Below are 15,917 nucleotides of genomic sequence, written 5' to 3' on the forward strand. Positions count from 1 at the left end.
CCACAGGGTTGGGAAGGGTGATTTCAGTGGTTAGGGTTGGCTGGACAGCTCTGTGGAGGACCCACCGTCACTGTATGAGCAGATCTACCAGTGACTAACAAAGCTGGGTTCGTGGACTTTGCTTGAGTGGGCATTGCTAGAGTTTGCCTCACAAACTGTCCATTTGGTACTTGCATGACTGATAGGCAACCCTTCTGAGCGATGACATGGACTTGTGTTTAATAGCATTTCTGTTTCAGAGTGGGGCTCTGGAGTCAGATCTGGGTTCCAGTGCTGCCTCTGCTGTGTGATTTAAGGCAAATTATTTAACGTCTTGGAGCCTTATTTATCTCACCTGTGACATTTGAGGTTAACACTTTCCTACTGCTTCCAAAAAGGTTGCTTACAGTCTTGTCTTGAGGGCTGTTGCATAACTTGTTTTTTTCTGCAGTCGACTCAAACAATGAGACTTTATTTCTGAGGGGTTTTTTTTTGGGGGGGGGGTGTTCTGCACTTCATTATTTTCCCCATAATACTGCCCTGGCTTTCAAATCTACCCCCAAGGACCTTACCCTAGCTCCATCTGCCAGGTCCTGCAGATCTGATCAGGTCTCACCAGGACACTGGCTTCCTTTTAGTTCCCCAGGAAGGTTCTTACTCTCTCAGGGCTGTTGCTGAGACTTTCCTCTCCCTGGAATGCTGTTCTTCCCCTGGCGAACTCCTCAACACCTTTGCATTCTGTAGGCTTCAGCTTAAATGTCACCATTTCAGAGAGGACATCCTTGATTACCTTATATAAAGTGTGCCCCCTTCCTAGTTTCAGTTCATTGCTTGTTCATTGCCCTTATCATACCTACACCTGTTTTATTCCTTTGTTGCTCGCTTTTTGTTTGTTTCCCCTTCACTTGGCTGTAAGCTCCGTGAAATCAGGGACCATCTCTAGGTGGTTCTTCCGGTCCCCAGCACCTAGCTCACCACCTAGCATGTGGTCCCCTATGAATACTGCGGAATAACTGAAGCCCCAGGAAGCGCTGGATAAAGAATCAGGACTCTGTTAGAAACTGGCGGACCAGTGCTCTGCGCTTCCAACTCCAGCGCCCTGTTCATTAAGGGTCTGGGGCAGGTGAGGCTCGGAGTTTGGCCTGCTGGAAGTAGTCCCGCCGAATCCTCCATCCGAGGCCTGATTGTGCCGGGTGAATGGTTTCTAAGGCGACAAAAAAGAGGGCGGGGCTTCAGAACGGAGGGCCCAGCTCGGGCACCGAAGGGCCTTCCCGCGGAGACGCGGCTGCGAGCGGAGGGGAGGCGGGCTCTGGGGCACTGGGAACGCGCGCGCGCGCGCGGCGAGGGGCGCATGCACGGCCCCGGCGCGGCGCTGCTCCTGAGGGCGGGGGAGCTGGTGGCTACACCCCGCGGTTCCACCGCCTGGTACCGCCAGGACGGGGGTCCCGTGTGCAGCTGGCCGCGAAAGCTGCTGCCGCCCGAGCCCCGCACCAGTCCCCCCGCCCCATGGCCCTCGGCGGGCCACTCCGAGTTCCGGCTTCCAGAGGAGGCTCCGGCAGGCGGCCAACGCTGGGCCGGCAGCCTAGACTCCGCGCGCCGCCTAGGCTGCGACCTCGAGTCCTCGGCCCACGGCAGCCACACCCAGGGAGCCGCGGATCCCCGCCCCCCTGGGCCCTCGCCCACCCCGGCCCAGGAGGACGCCCCGCCGCAGGACGGTGAGGCCCCTTGCGGCCCGCCCCTCCTGGCCCGAGGCGGTTGGGGCCAGGACCAGAAGACTGGGGGCGGACGTGGGGATACGGAGAAGAGCTGTAGAGGATGAGCATCCGGATGAAGAGTGGAGAGAGAGGAGGGGTGCCTACCCCAGCCCCACTGCGCATCTTTCTGCAGGTTCTCTTGTCCTTTGGCGAGGATTCTCCAAGGCGTCTCAACACATGGGCCGGCTCAGAAACGCCAAGATCCACGTGGAGAGAGCTATCAAGGTCGGAGGGAGCTTGGGGGTCTAGGAAGGGCCTGGAGAGTAGCTCATCCTGCCTCCCTGCACTATTTTCTCCCATCCTTAGAAAACATACAAGAAAAAAATCCTTGATCCCACACCCATCTTCAAATACTTCCCCGTTTTTCAATACCCCGTTCACAGCCAGACTTCTTGGCAGAATTGTCTACTTTACCTGGGATTCACTCCTCAGCTCCCACCATTCTGGTTCCCTGCCCTCCCCCACTCCCATCGGGAACCACTCTAGTCAAGGTCACTGGTGACCTCCAAGGAGCCAGATCCAGCAGTCAGTCCCTTTTCTGTCCTGACCTTGGTTTGGCACCTTAGGCACCGACTCCCCCCACATACCTTCCCTTTTGGCTGTCTGCACACTCCTAGTTCTCCTTTCTCCCTCCCTGGCAGCTACTTTTCAGTTGCCTTTGAAGACTTCTTGGGACACTCCTGGTTCCCTGGGTCCCTCTCCACACCTGTCTCCTTGGCCGTGAGTCCAGTCAGTGTGCTGTGCCCCCTCCATGCCCTTTCCAGCCCAGCCAGTCCTCTAACTGCACGCTCCAGAGATCCAACCCCCCACTTGACATCTCCGCCCAGGGAATATCAAAGCATTTCAGACCCATGTCCCAAACCATACTCTTGATTTTCCTGCCCAAACCTGTTCTCCTCCCTACTCTCTGGTCTTCTCCATCTCCCAGTTGTTCAAGCCAGAAATCTGATCTTTCTGTTCCCTCACGCACACATCTAATCCCATCAGCAAAACTAGTCTCTATTTCCAAAACGAATCTCAACTCTATTGCCTTGTTCCCATCTCCACTGTAAGAACCTGCAGAAAGCACAACAGCCTTCTGACTCGTCTCCCTGCTTCCATCCTTGTCCCCTCCATCTGTTTTCCATACGACAGCAAGCCAGCAAGCCACACTTACAGCCTCCAACTATGTCACTCCCTCCCTTCGCTTTATTGCTTCACGCTACTCTTAATATAAAATTCAAGTTCGTTCCAAGGCCTGCAGGACCTTCCACAGTCTATTCCTACCTCTCAGGAGGTCTCCCCCTCATTTTCCACACTCCATTCACCCTGGCTTTCTTCCAGTTCCTCCCAACCTCTCCAGCCTCAAGACCTTTGCACATGCTTTTCCCTCTGCCTGAACTGCCATTTGCCCGGCTCTGCACATTCCTGGCTCCTTCTCAGCCTCCCCTGACTGTGTTTCTCTGCGTCCCCATTAAGATCCAGTTTCTTGAGCTAGCCAGCCTGGATGTAAATTCCTGCTCTTTCACTTAACCACTGTGTGGCCAAGCTACTCAATCTCTCTATGTCTCTGTTTCATAACCAGTTAAGTGGTGATAATAGTATCTACTAAAAATACATATCATTGTTAGTAATGTATATAAGTGTTTAACACATAGTAGGTGCTCGATAAATATTAGCAAATAAATATAGTTACTCTTATGATGATTACTATGCAGATTATTTTTCTATTTATTTATAGCCTGTCTCTTCTACTGGAATATAAAAATTTCCTGAAGGCAGAGACCATAGCTGTCTGGTTCACCATTATATCCCCTGTGGCTGGCACTTAGGCTATACTTACTGAACAAGCTTTCTTCTGTCACCTTGCAGCAGAAGAAGATTTTCATGATCCAAGGCCGCTACCCTGTGATCCGGTGCCTTTTGCGCCGGAGGGGCTGGGTGGAGAAGAAGATGGTCCATCACTTGGGTACCACGCTGCCACCACCACACAAGGATCTGGATAGCTCAGTCATGGGTGACAGTGACACCATTGAGGATGGTGAGCAATCCCTCCCTTTCCCCAGACTTCCTGAGTCCCATCCCTTTGGTTCCCGCTGTCCCAGGGTTGAGGCTGTGATATGGGCCTGTGGGGTGGGGACAGGGGCCTTACCAGGCCTGGGCTCTGCATCCACAGAGGACGAAGATGAGGATGAGGCATTCCGGCCACCACAGCTGTTCGACTTCGATGATTTACTGGAATTTGATGACCTGCATGGGACACATGCTCTGATGGTGAGGGCCCAGGGGGCTGGACAGGGGTCTGCTTCGTTTGAGGGAGAGCACTAGAGTCCAGCTGGGTGACCCCAGACAAGTCCTTTCCTTCTCTGGGCCTCAGTTTCCCTATCTGTGGTAAAAACTGATTGGTTCTCTAAAGCCTAGGCAGGCCAGCGGAGTGGTGAGGGACACAGACAAGGCTGGCCTGGGTTCAGAAGTGTTTGCTAGGTTGTTATCAGAAGCCGGCACAACCTCCACGCCTGGTAATTCCCCCTTCCAAATAAAAACCCCATAGTTCATCTTCCCCCGTCCCCAGCAAGGGAAGGCTAGCAGGAAGGGCTTAAAACGTTTTGAAAGAGGCTGATGTGATGTTGTGGAGGGTGTGTGCGCTGAGATGGGGACACCTGGCTTTCAGTCTTTGCACCACCACTTACTGAGCTGAAGTAGACCAAACTGCTGTTTTGGTCTGTCAGGCGAGGTTGAGGACTGCCACTTCCATATGGCCCAACCTTGTGAGCCCATGGACAAGTCCCTGTGCCTCAGTTCCCTCATCTGTGAAATGGGGATAATGGTAGCACCTACCTCATAGGGTCGTGGTGAGGATTAAATGAGTTGACATGGCAAGCTTAGAACAGGGCCTGGCACATGGTGTTAGATAATAATAATAATCCTACCTCCCAGAGTTGCAGGAAGGATGGAGAGAGGTGGAGCCCACGAGAGAGCCTTTGTCACATGCTGTGTGCCCATCAGCTTGGAGTCACAGTCATGCCATTGAGCAAGTCACTAATGGCCAAGAGCCAGAACAAGGTGTGGCGTTCAGTTGTGGGGCTTAGTCACTGCCTAGGGGCACCTGGCCAAAGGAGCTGCGAGCGCACCTGCTCTCTGCTCACCCAGTGTGTGCCCCGGAGGAAGAGATGTCTTTCCTTAATGTACACAAAGATGGCGTGTGGGCTAGAGGCCCCCTTGGTAGCATCCTCTCCTTCCATTCACCCACCTTGCTCAGCAGGGCAGGGAGAAGCCTCCTCGGGCCTTGTGCTGCTCACATTAGCCTCCCCTGTCTCCTCCCCTCCCCACAGTCGCGCATGGTTCGGAACGAGATCCCCTACTTCATCTGGACCACTCGGCGGGACGTGCTGGACTGTCGCTTCCTCTCCAAGGATCAAATGATAAACCACTATGCCCGGGCGGGCTCCTTTACCACAAAGGTGGGCTCTCCAGGGTGCGGGCATGGCAGCTTCTATCCCCCCCGCCCTTTGGCCGGCAACCCCACTCCCTGTTCTCCTCGTCAGTAAGAGTTCTCAGGAGATGGGGAGGTATATGACTCAGTGGGATTCGGACAGTCCTGGGTTCAAATCCAACGCCTGCAGCATGTCTGGCACATGTAGACATGGTGCCTAAAATAGACTCCAGGATCCAAATGGGATCTGGAGATAGAACAAACACCATGTCCGGTGATCGTGAGCAGGAGGACCCTTCTCTCCAAGCAGAGCATATCTGGCTGATGGATCAATTATATCTTAGCTGGGTTTATTAACAAGTGACTTCACCTCTCTGAGCCTCAGGGCCCTCATCTTTTTTTTTTTTTAATTAATTTATTTTTGGCTGCGTTGGGTCTTCGTTGCTGTGCGTGGGCTTTCTCTAGTTGCGGCGAGCGGGGCCTACTCTTCGTTGTGGTGCGCGGGCTTCTCATTGCGGTGGCTTCTCTCATTGTGGAGCACAGGCTCTAGGCGCGCGGGCTTCAGTAGTTGTGGCACGCGGGCTTCAGTAGTTGTGGCTCGCGGGCTCTAGAGAGCAGGCTCAGTAGTCGTGGCGCACAGGCTTAGTTGCTCCACGGCATGTGGGATCTTCCCGGACCAGGGATTGAACCCGTGTCCCCTGCATTGGTAGGCGGATTCTTAACCACTGCGCCACCAGGGAAGCCCAGGTTCCTCATCTTTAAATGAGAATACCAGTAAGACCTATCTTCTAGGGTTATGGCAAGAATGATAGGCTTTATAACTGAGACCTGCTAGTATATTATTAGTGTGGACCGGGAGGATTCCTAGAGAAGGCAGGTATTTAAGGGTGTGAAAAGAGTGGATAGGAAGGATGTGGGGCATACTCGGCGGAGGAACCACATGGGCAACACGGGGAGGTGGACATGAACGGGTCAAGCCTAGCAAGTGGGGCAGAGGCTCTGAGCACGTCCAAGCAGGGTCCCCTTGAGTTGTCTGGATGTGTGTCAAGTGTGGGGGCCCTTGGAGGCCCTCTGGGCCAGTCCCACCCTGCCCCCTCAGCGGCTAACTCCATAGGTGGGTCTATGTCTCAATCTCCGGAATTTGCCGTGGTTTGACGAGGCCGATGCCGACTCCTTCTTCCCGCGCTGCTACCGCCTGGGGGCTGAGGATGACAAAAAGGCCTTCATAGGTAAGGAGATGCCAGCCCCATGCCTGGACTCTCAAGCCGAAGGATGAGAGCTAAAGCCCTGGCTGGTGCTGGAGCAAAGGGCCTCTCTCCTCATGCCCTCATCTATCCCAGCAGATTTCCTTCTCCATCCCCAATCCTTATCTTTCCCTAATGTGCCTCCCTTAATGAGCCTCCTACCTTGGTCAACCCAGACCTCCAGAAGAGCTGATGTAGCTTTCCTTATTTTCTAGAGCAGGTTCTAAAAGTTGGTCGTTTGGTTGAGTTTGGAATCCAGAGTAAGTTCCAACCTTGTGTCAGATTCCATTGGCTAGACTGGGTTCCAAATCTAGAAAAGGCTCTAGACTTTGGGATTCTCAGGCAGAATAGGCTCCAACTCCAGCACATGCTCTAAATTCAGGTCAGAATTTGGATCCAGATTAGATGCTAGGTTTAAATTAGTCTCCAAATCTGATATAGATTTTGGGCCAAGGTCTGGTTCTCAGGCTAGATAAGTATCAAAAGTGGATCATGACATTGTAAATCAACTATACAGCAATTAAAAAATAAAATTAAAAAAAAATCACCAAAAAAAAAAAAGTGGATCAGGAACAGAAGAGAGGAATCAGACAGCAGATCCAGGCATGATTCTGAACGTAGACTATGAGCCAAGTCAGGTGAGGTTCTGGGTCTGGTTCTACAGTTGAAACAGAAGCCAGGTTCTAATCCGGGTTCTAGAGTCAGAAACAGTAGTCAGGTTCCGGATCCAAAATGGGGCAGGTCATGATCAGGTTCTGGAACCAGAACAGGCCTGGAGCCTAGAGGCTGAGCAGGGTATCCCCTGCCCCGGGAGCAGAGGACTTCTGGCTGACAGCTGCCCGCAACGTTCTCAAGCTGGTGGTAAAGTCAGAATGGAAGTCATACTCTATCCAAGCAGAAGAGGAAGAGGCTCCAGGTAAGTACTGTGGTTACCTCCACCCCCCCAGTTGTTTATCCTCCCAGCCAGCCACACATCCATCCACCTGTTCATCCATGCATCTGTCTTTGTATTTTTCTCATCCATCTGCCCATCCACCACCCCTTCCTACCAACCCATCCGTACATTTACCCACCCATCTGTCCACCATTTGTCCATCCATCTGCCTACCTACTCACCCACCCAACTCACATGCACCTACCCATTCATCCATCCATTCATCTTCCCCCCCACTGTCGTTCTGTTCATTCACCTACTTCTCTCAGCTCCTCACTCCCTATCCATCTAGCCACTCCACCTTCCTACCTATCTACCTACCTGTCCTTGTCTCCCCATCCATTTACCTCTTTTCCATCCAGCCATCCACCACCTATCTGTCCTCCGGCCCATCCACTCATCATTTTTCTGTCCCAACCACCTACCCAAGTGTCTTCCTATACATTTGTTAATTGACCCACTGCCTCATTCAGCCCTCCCATGGGCCTGGCATGTGGCCAAGCACTCTAGAGAGGACAGACTAAGAGGATGTGGTCCATCCCTACCCTGTGGGGAGCTCAGGTCTGTGAGGAGAGGAAGCTGTGAAACCGTGTAGTTTCACGTGGTCTGAGGACTTCTTGTGCCTTGTGAAGGGACACAGAGAGTCCCTCACTGCCTGCTGGCTCAACCCATTACTTGCCTTTTCCCTCTCTGGACTTAGCTTCTACCTCACAGCCTCCATCCTGTAACCCAGGGTCTCATCAGCCAGGGATTCGAAGAAGTGAGGGGCAGCTCTACTGGGAGGAGGAAAATCCCTGGCTCTTCCAGAGGCCGACTGCCCAATTGCTGTCTCTTGGGTGTGTCAGGTGCAAAGAAGACTGTCATGTGTCAGGAGCAGGGGCACAAGGGCCTCAGGTGTGTCAGAACTCCCAAGCACAGAGAGGCTGCAGGTGTGTGCTGGGGTTATAGGTGCTGAGATGCTTCAGGGACATTTAGGGTGGAGCCGCAAATGAGTGATAGGTCCTGGGATACTGGGGGCCAAGGGTGAGCACTGGGGCTGCAGGTGGATTTAGAACAAAAGCCCCAGGTGAGTGATAGGTCCCAGGGCAGTAGGGGATGCAGGTGTGTGCTGGGCCTCAGGTGTATTTAGGGTGAAGTCGCAGGTAAGTGACAGGCCTTGGGGCAGTGGGGGCCATGGCATATGGGATAGTGACAGCCCCCTCCTGTCTCTACAGGAGACAAGCAGCCCAAGAAACAGGAGAAAAAGCCAGTGACAGTGTCGCCAGAGTTTGTGGATGAGGCTCTGTGCGCCTGCGAGGAGCACCTTAACAACCTGGCCCACGTGGACATTGACAAGGACGTGGAGGCTCGGCTCTACCTGAGCCCTGAGGGCTGGTCCCTCTTCCTCCAGCGCTACTATCAAGTGGTCCAGTGAGTACCTCTGCAGCCCTGGCCATGGAGCATGGCAGGTACCCCTTGCTCTCGGGCAGCTTCCATGTTCTGAGCTGATGCTCAGGGACAGACCCTGTCTGTCGAGTGCTGCCCCCATCTCTCTCCAAGCCTCCCCGTTTCGTTCACCCTACTGTTCTTCTTCAGAACCCTCAAGAGCTCCCACTGCCTTCATAATAGGGTCCAAACTACTCTTCCCAGATCTTGACATAGCATTGTGACTAAGATCATGGCTGTGCTGTCAGGTAGACCTGAGTCTGCCTTTGCCGCTTCCAAGTTCTGTGACCTTGGGAACATCACTAATCTTTCTGAGCTTTGCTTTTCTCAAATGTAAAATTGGTTTAAAAATAATGTCTGCCTGAAAGGTAGGATTAGACAGGATAATTTGTATGATGTTCTCAGCACTGACTCATAGTATTCACTCACAAAGTAAGACTCTATTAAGTCATTTAGATTTTATCCTGCAGGGCAACGTTTCCCAAAGTGTATTACACAGGATGCTAGTACTACAGGCTGTAAATAGAGTTTATGAAAAAAGGGCTTTTGTGGTCCATCACATTTGGAAAACATTGGGTTAAATAAAGTTAGCTAAAATAGGTTTCCTTGATGCAGGACTTTTCAGAACCTACTGGTGGTATAAACCTCCAAGAGAGACAGAGTGTGCAGTATATCCTGTACTTACGTGACCCCAGCCCCCCGCCCCAAGCATCCTGAGCGGTTGCGTTTGCAGAACACACTCCGGGGAAAGGTTCTTGAGCAGAGCAAAGGAGTATTGCGATGGACCTGGAGCTGTTGTAGGGAGACTCTTCAACAGAGTGTGTGGGAGAGACTGGACGGAGGAGGGCCCCGAAGGCAGGCGCACACTCAGCATTTACCAAGCCCCTCCTATGTGCCAGGAGTTGTGCCAGGCTCCAGAAATGAAACGAAGTCCCTGCCCGCAGGGGCACACAGCAGTAAGCTGGGGGGAGTGCCAAGGGCCTCAGCTGGCATGGTGTTAGAATAGAAAGGAACAGACAGATTTAATGATTGATAGGGGAGACTGAAGAACTAATAAATGAACTTTGGACGAATGACTTACCAAGCAAACCCACATCATTGATGAATAATTCATTTGTATCTTTTTTTAAACATCAGGAAACAAAAACTAGGTGACCCCATACTTTCCCCTCACCTGCCAGAAAACATGAAGCCACCCTTCTTAAATTAAGAATTATCAGGACTGAGTTAGAACAGTAGGTGGAAAGAATGTCAGTCCTCTGCATTTCTCGATGTGGGGTAAGCTGGGGGCTGGAGGAACCTCTCAAAAGTCAGGATTACATAAAATATTACATCATATAACATTGCCTTGAATTGTTCAGTACAGATCATTAGCTTTTATTAATCTATTCAGTATTTACCGCTGCTTCTCAACTTTTTAAAAAACAAATCCATGACGCACCAGCCAGGCTTTTTTTTTTCCCCCTGCTCCCCCCACCAACCAGGCTTTTATCAAGGTTCACTTTCCACAGAAACACTTTTTTTTTTTGCTAAATATAAAATCATATTGTCATGTTGAATACACTTTTTCAAGTTGCATATGCCCCTGCCACCACCATGTGACACTTTCCTGGGCCAAGTCACAGATTTGCTCAGCAGATTCTTTATGCCATGACCACAGAAAAGTTTCCAGCAAACCTTGTGGAAATAGAAGAGCCAGGACTTACGTGTGAATAAGAGGCCTTGCCAAGCCCCCTCCATCTGACTGTCCCCGTTCCTGGCACTGCCCAGCTGCTGCTGCTGTTCCTGCCTTAGCAACAGAGAGATAAGTCCTCCGTGGCTGGAGACATTCAAGAGGCTAAGATGTTAAAGAGATGTTACCGTCTTGTGGAGGCTTCCTTTGTATTCATTCAGAAGAGAACAAATGGGAGAGTTTGGATGAGGCCACCATCTGGGGTATTTTGTGACTTGGTTTAGCTAGGACATTTTGTGTCCTGTAGGGAACAGGTCCCTCTTTGTCCATGAACCCTTGTCAGTACAGCCCAGTTGCTGAGGCCAGCTCCTGCCAGAGGACTTACTTATCCAACCAGTCATTCAGTTAACAGACTTTCAGGGAGCGCCTAATAAGTGCCGGGTACTGCTTGGGGTTGGGACTACAACAGAGAATAACAACTACAAAAAACGTTCCTGCTCTCATAAAGCTTACGTTCCAGTGAGCGGAGACAGGCAATAACCAAATCAGTCTGGGTGTCAGGTGGTACGTGATGGGAAGAGAAATAAATCAAGGAGATGTGTGATACAGATGTGCTAGAAAAGAATTAGACTAGGAAGGGGCCCACCTATCAACCAGTGTTAGGTTCTGATTAGGAGGGGAATGAACCCCCAAAAGCACCTGTGGATGGAAGAATCAGGAAGAGTGGAGTTTGCATCCTGCCACTTAACTCAGTGTGTGGCCTTGGGCAAATCCCTTAACTCTCCAACCTTCAGTTTATACTTCTCTAAAATGGGACCAGTAACATTTCCCTGGAGATGGATTAGTGATAATATAGGTAAAGCCCTTGGCACAGTGCCTGGCACATAGTGGTGCCTCATCATTTGATGCTGGTATGATTAAATTCTATCAAAGGCAGTTTTAATATAATAGAAAGGGAGGTGGCAGAAGGTGGAGTGTTGGAGTGAGGGGGGTGCAGCAGGTAGAATGTCCCCATCCTCTCCCATTCCAGCAGTCTGGGTGGTGCCCTGGGCAGGGTGGATTTGGGGGACACCCTGAGCATGGGGCTGGAGGTTTGGGAGAGACCTATCTGGATCTCTAGGGGAAGGGCGTGACCAAAGCTGGTTGGACCATGGCCAGGGGGCTTTTGTCTCCCCTTGCCTTGTTCACCAGGATGCCCCCAGGCCCAGCCCTGCCCAAGTCCCATCATCTCCCCACAGCGAGGGGGCAGAACTCAGGTACCTCGACACTCAGGTCCAGCGCTGTGAGGACGTCCTGCAGCAGCTGCGGGCAGTGGTGCCCCAGATGGACATGGAAGGAGATCGCAACATCTGGATCGTGAAGCCGGGAGCCAAGTCCCGTGGACGAGGTGTGGGTCAGCCCCTACTTCCTGTACCAGCACCCTACACCCTCCCCAGCTAGAGGCCAGGGAAGTTAAATAGTACAGGTTCTGTTGGAGCCAAACTACCTAGGTTCGAATCCCAGCTCTGCTACTTATATGCTGTGTGACCTTGAGCAAGTTATATCACTTCTCTGAACCTCAGTTCCCTCATCTGTTGAGGATTACGTGAGGTAGTACATCTACCACTCAGCATGGTGCCTGGCACAGTAGCCACCCTGTCAATGTTGGCTGCTGTGATGATGATGCCAGCACCTCCTCTCCTGCCCTGTGGGTTTAGGTTAATGCTTTAGGCAGGTCTGGTGATACTCACATGCAGTTGCTTGTCATCTAAGGGCTCTCATATTTGACCAGTGCATCCTTGTGAGGGTATAGTACAGGGGTTAAGGGTATGGATGCTGGGAGCGAGACTTCCTGGATTCAAACCCCAGCTCTGCCTCCTAATATCCATAAGACCTGGGGCAGGTTAGTTAACCTCTTCCGTGCCTCGTTTTCATCATTGTTAAAATGAAGTCAATAATGCCTACCTGAGAGGATTACATGAGAATCATATATGGAAAGTGCTTAGATCCTGTGCTTTTACAGAGTACCTGCTATGTAATAACAGCTATTATTCTCAGCTATTATTCTGACTGCTCAGCATGAATGGAATTTGAACAGGGCAGCCAGCAAGCTGGGATGGTGCATTAGCCCAGCCTTTAAAAGATGGTTAAGGACTTCCGAGATGTAAAAAACAGACTTCTGGCAGCAGATCGCTCCATGTACTGCCTGCCCTTGGGTGAATTTGTTCATGTCCAAGTGAAGCTGTCGCAGCTCCACACACAATGGGACACTCCTGTTGGGATGCCTTTTCAAAACCAGCATCATAGTCTTTTCTTTTTCTACCTTGGAAATACTTTTGTTGGTTTTTTCCAAGTATGAAAATACGTATTTGTTATTTTTTAAAAAAAGATCAGACAGTACAGAAAAGTGGAAGGAAGCAAAGGCACCCTTGATTTCACTGAGGTAACTACAATTCACCTTGTGATGTGTTTCTTTCTATACTTTCTTCTATGCATCTGGAGAGTGTGTGCATGTTTTATTTTATTTTAAATAAGAGCGTACTATTTGGTAGCTTCCTTTTTTCATTTATTATATCTTTCCATATCAGTGAGTATTACTCATTTATTTTTTGCACCTTTCTTTTTTCTTAGCAGTAGATCTTGGAGATCACTCCATTTCAGTACATCTAGATCTGCTTTTCTTCCCTGCCTGTTTTTAGCTTATTATTATAGACACTTTTCAAACATACACAAAAGCAGAGAGAATAATACAGTGAATCCCAAAGTATTTCAACATTTTCTCTCCATTTTTAGAAAAACTTAATTGAAGTATGTATACAATATACTTCATTGAAAAGGGTATGCATTGTGAATATACAACTCAGTGAATTGTCACACAGTGAACACACTCGTGGAAACAGCACCCAGATCATGAAATACAACACTACCTGCACCCTAGAGGGCCCCCTCCCATGCCATCTCCAGGTCTCTACCTCCCTGCAATGGGAACCCCTATTCTGACTTATAATACCATAGATAAGTGTTGCCTGTTTTTGAATTTTATATAAAAGTACAGTATGTGCTTTCTTACCTCATTCTGTTTTACAGCTGCATAGTCTAATCTTGTTTAGATGTACTCTCATGGTCTTACCTAATCCTTTTCTGATGGATATTTAGACGGCCACCATTTTTTTTTTCCTGTTTATTTGATTATTGATTGATGAACTGCTATTACAAGCAACACTGTGATGAATATCCTGTGCAGATATCTTAGTAGCCTTTCCATGTATTTCCTTAGGATAAATTCCTAAAAGTGAAATTGCTGGGTCAGAGGTCATGAACAGCCTCAATCTTTGGCTATACAAGGCGTCATGTTATTGGGGATCTTAGTGATCATTCTGGCTATTTGAGAAAGGATCTGGCTTGGGAACCCAGCACAAGTTATTCTGTGCCATTGGCGGGCAATCAGACTGTTTGAGGGGCCAAACAATGAAGAAATGAGATTGATTTGTGTGTTTGTTTGCCTTGTGATTCTTACTGTAGACCCTTGAACAACGTGGGTTTGAACTGCGTGGGTCCACATATATGCGGATTTCTTTCACTATATACATACTTCAGTACTACATGATCTGTTGTTGGTTGAATCCCTGGCTGTGGAACCACGGATACAGAGGGCCTACTGTAAAGTTATACGAGAATTTTTGACTGCTCGGAGGGTTGGCGCTCCTAATCCCTGTGTTGTTCAAGGGTCAACTGTATGTATCAGCATTAAAATAACGCCTTATTAGCATAAGATACTTAACTTCACTCGTTATAAAACAGATAAAATTAAAATATCATTCTACCTAAGAGAATGGCAAAAATAAATCATCAACAGTGTTGATAGAATGTGGGCAAACACACAATCTCATACACTCTTACTGGGAGTACAAATTGGTAGAACATCTTTGTTCTATAAAGTGAAAAAAATGCACATACCCTTTGAGCCAGCAAATCTATAGCTAGGGATGTTTTCCACAGGTAAGTAGTAATAATGATACGAGTTAACATTTACTGAATGCTCACCAAGTGCCAAGCAGTGTTCAATTCCTTAGCATGTTTAAGTGCATAGAATCCTGTGAAACTGAGGCACACTCAACTCTTCCATAACCTGGGAGCCTATCCATAGGACCTCGAAGCAGCACTTGGCTGCCTCTGGGGAAGGAGATGTATTTTTTTAAATTGTATACCCTTTTGTACTGCCTACTTTTCACTTCTGTTGTTTTATATTCCATTAGTTATTGTGAAAAACTAATCAAAGTCATTTATGCACGTGGTTTTTAAAAAAGCCCAATACTGTTTGAATTGTTACCCGTGCATATATTCCTTTTCATCAAATAAAACTGGTTAATTTTTTTAAAAACTTTAAATCCTTAGCAGATTCTCAGCTTTCCCAAAGGGAACAGGGAGAAGGGCAGGCTTACCCACTTGGGCCTATCAGTCCTTCGGGGGTGAGAGCTTATGATGAACTCTCCATGGTCCCCTGGCCCATCTCCCAGCCCAAGCCTGGCCTGATCCCTGACCACCCTGTTTCCCCCGAAGGCATCATGTGCATGGACCACCTGGAGGAGATGCTGAAGCTGGTGGACGGCAATCCCATGGTGATGAAGGACGGCAAGTGGGTGGTACAGAAGTATATTGAGCAGCCCCTGCTCATCTTTGGCACCAAGTTTGATCTGAGACAGTGGTTCCTGGTGACCGACTGGAACCCACTTACTGTGTGGTTCTACCGCGACAGCTACATCCGCTTCTCTACACAGCCCTTCTCCTTGAAGAACCTGGACAAGTGAGCCTCCCCCAGAACGCTCACTCCCATGAGCTCCCAGTCTAGCTGGGGAGCTGGCAAGGAGCAGCGACTCCAGGGCAATGTGGGCCTCCAAACACACTCTGCAGGCAGGCAGGCCTCTATCCATCCAACCACCTGTGTGTACCCTGTGCCGTTCAGTGTTCTAGGCACGTGGGACACAGCAGTGAACAAAACGAGCCCAGCCCTCAAGAGTTCATATTCCAGCAGGGAGAAACAGACAAGCCATGAACATAATCAGTAAAATCATCTAATGGGTTAAAAGTGATATGTGTTATGGAAGAAAGGATGTAGAGCGGGGTAAAGGGGGATCAGGAGAAATGCGAGAGGAGAGAGGCAGGTTGCAGCGTTCATTTTGGGGGAGAGGAAGCCTGTTGAGCCCTGGGTTCAAATTCCGTCTCTGAAGCTTCCAAGCTCTGTAACTTGGGTCAGGTGAAAACCTATCAATATTTAAGCTTCCGTTGCCACATCTGAAGAATGGAGGCAGTAATATGGAGCTCACAGCTGTCGGCTACTGAGTGCTCTGTATGTGACGATTGCTAAGCACTTTGTGTATGTTATCTCAGTCCTCCATGAAAACCCGGTGAAGTAGGTACTGTTACTACCCCCATTTTACAGATGTTGAAAGGAGCCCATGGGTTAAATGACTTATGTGAGGTCTTACCAGTCAGCGATGAAAATAGAACTTGAACACAT

General features: G+C 49.6%; 1 protein-coding gene across 1 annotated transcript in view; it reads left to right on the forward strand.

The window, feature by feature from the left end:
* Positions 1 to 1,304: 1,304 nt before the first annotated feature.
* Positions 1,305 to 15,917, forward strand: part of TTLL3 (tubulin tyrosine ligase like 3) — a 30,350-nt gene continuing 15,737 nt past the window's right edge. The window contains 11 exon segments of the mRNA XM_061197212.1: positions 1,305 to 1,694; positions 1,867 to 1,958; positions 3,585 to 3,753; positions 3,889 to 3,986; positions 5,045 to 5,173; positions 6,260 to 6,374; positions 7,207 to 7,305; positions 8,169 to 8,252; positions 8,538 to 8,733; positions 11,659 to 11,807; positions 14,960 to 15,203. Of these exon segments, the coding sequence (XP_061053195.1) occupies positions 1,331 to 1,694; positions 1,867 to 1,958; positions 3,585 to 3,753; positions 3,889 to 3,986; positions 5,045 to 5,173; positions 6,260 to 6,374; positions 7,207 to 7,305; positions 8,169 to 8,252; positions 8,538 to 8,733; positions 11,659 to 11,807; positions 14,960 to 15,203 (1,739 nt within the window). The 5' untranslated portion in view covers positions 1,305 to 1,330.

This window comes from Eubalaena glacialis, chromosome 7 (assembly GCF_028564815.1).
Source record: "Eubalaena glacialis isolate mEubGla1 chromosome 7, mEubGla1.1.hap2.+ XY, whole genome shotgun sequence".
In the NCBI taxonomy this organism is placed as follows: Eukaryota; Metazoa; Chordata; class Mammalia; order Artiodactyla; family Balaenidae; genus Eubalaena; species Eubalaena glacialis.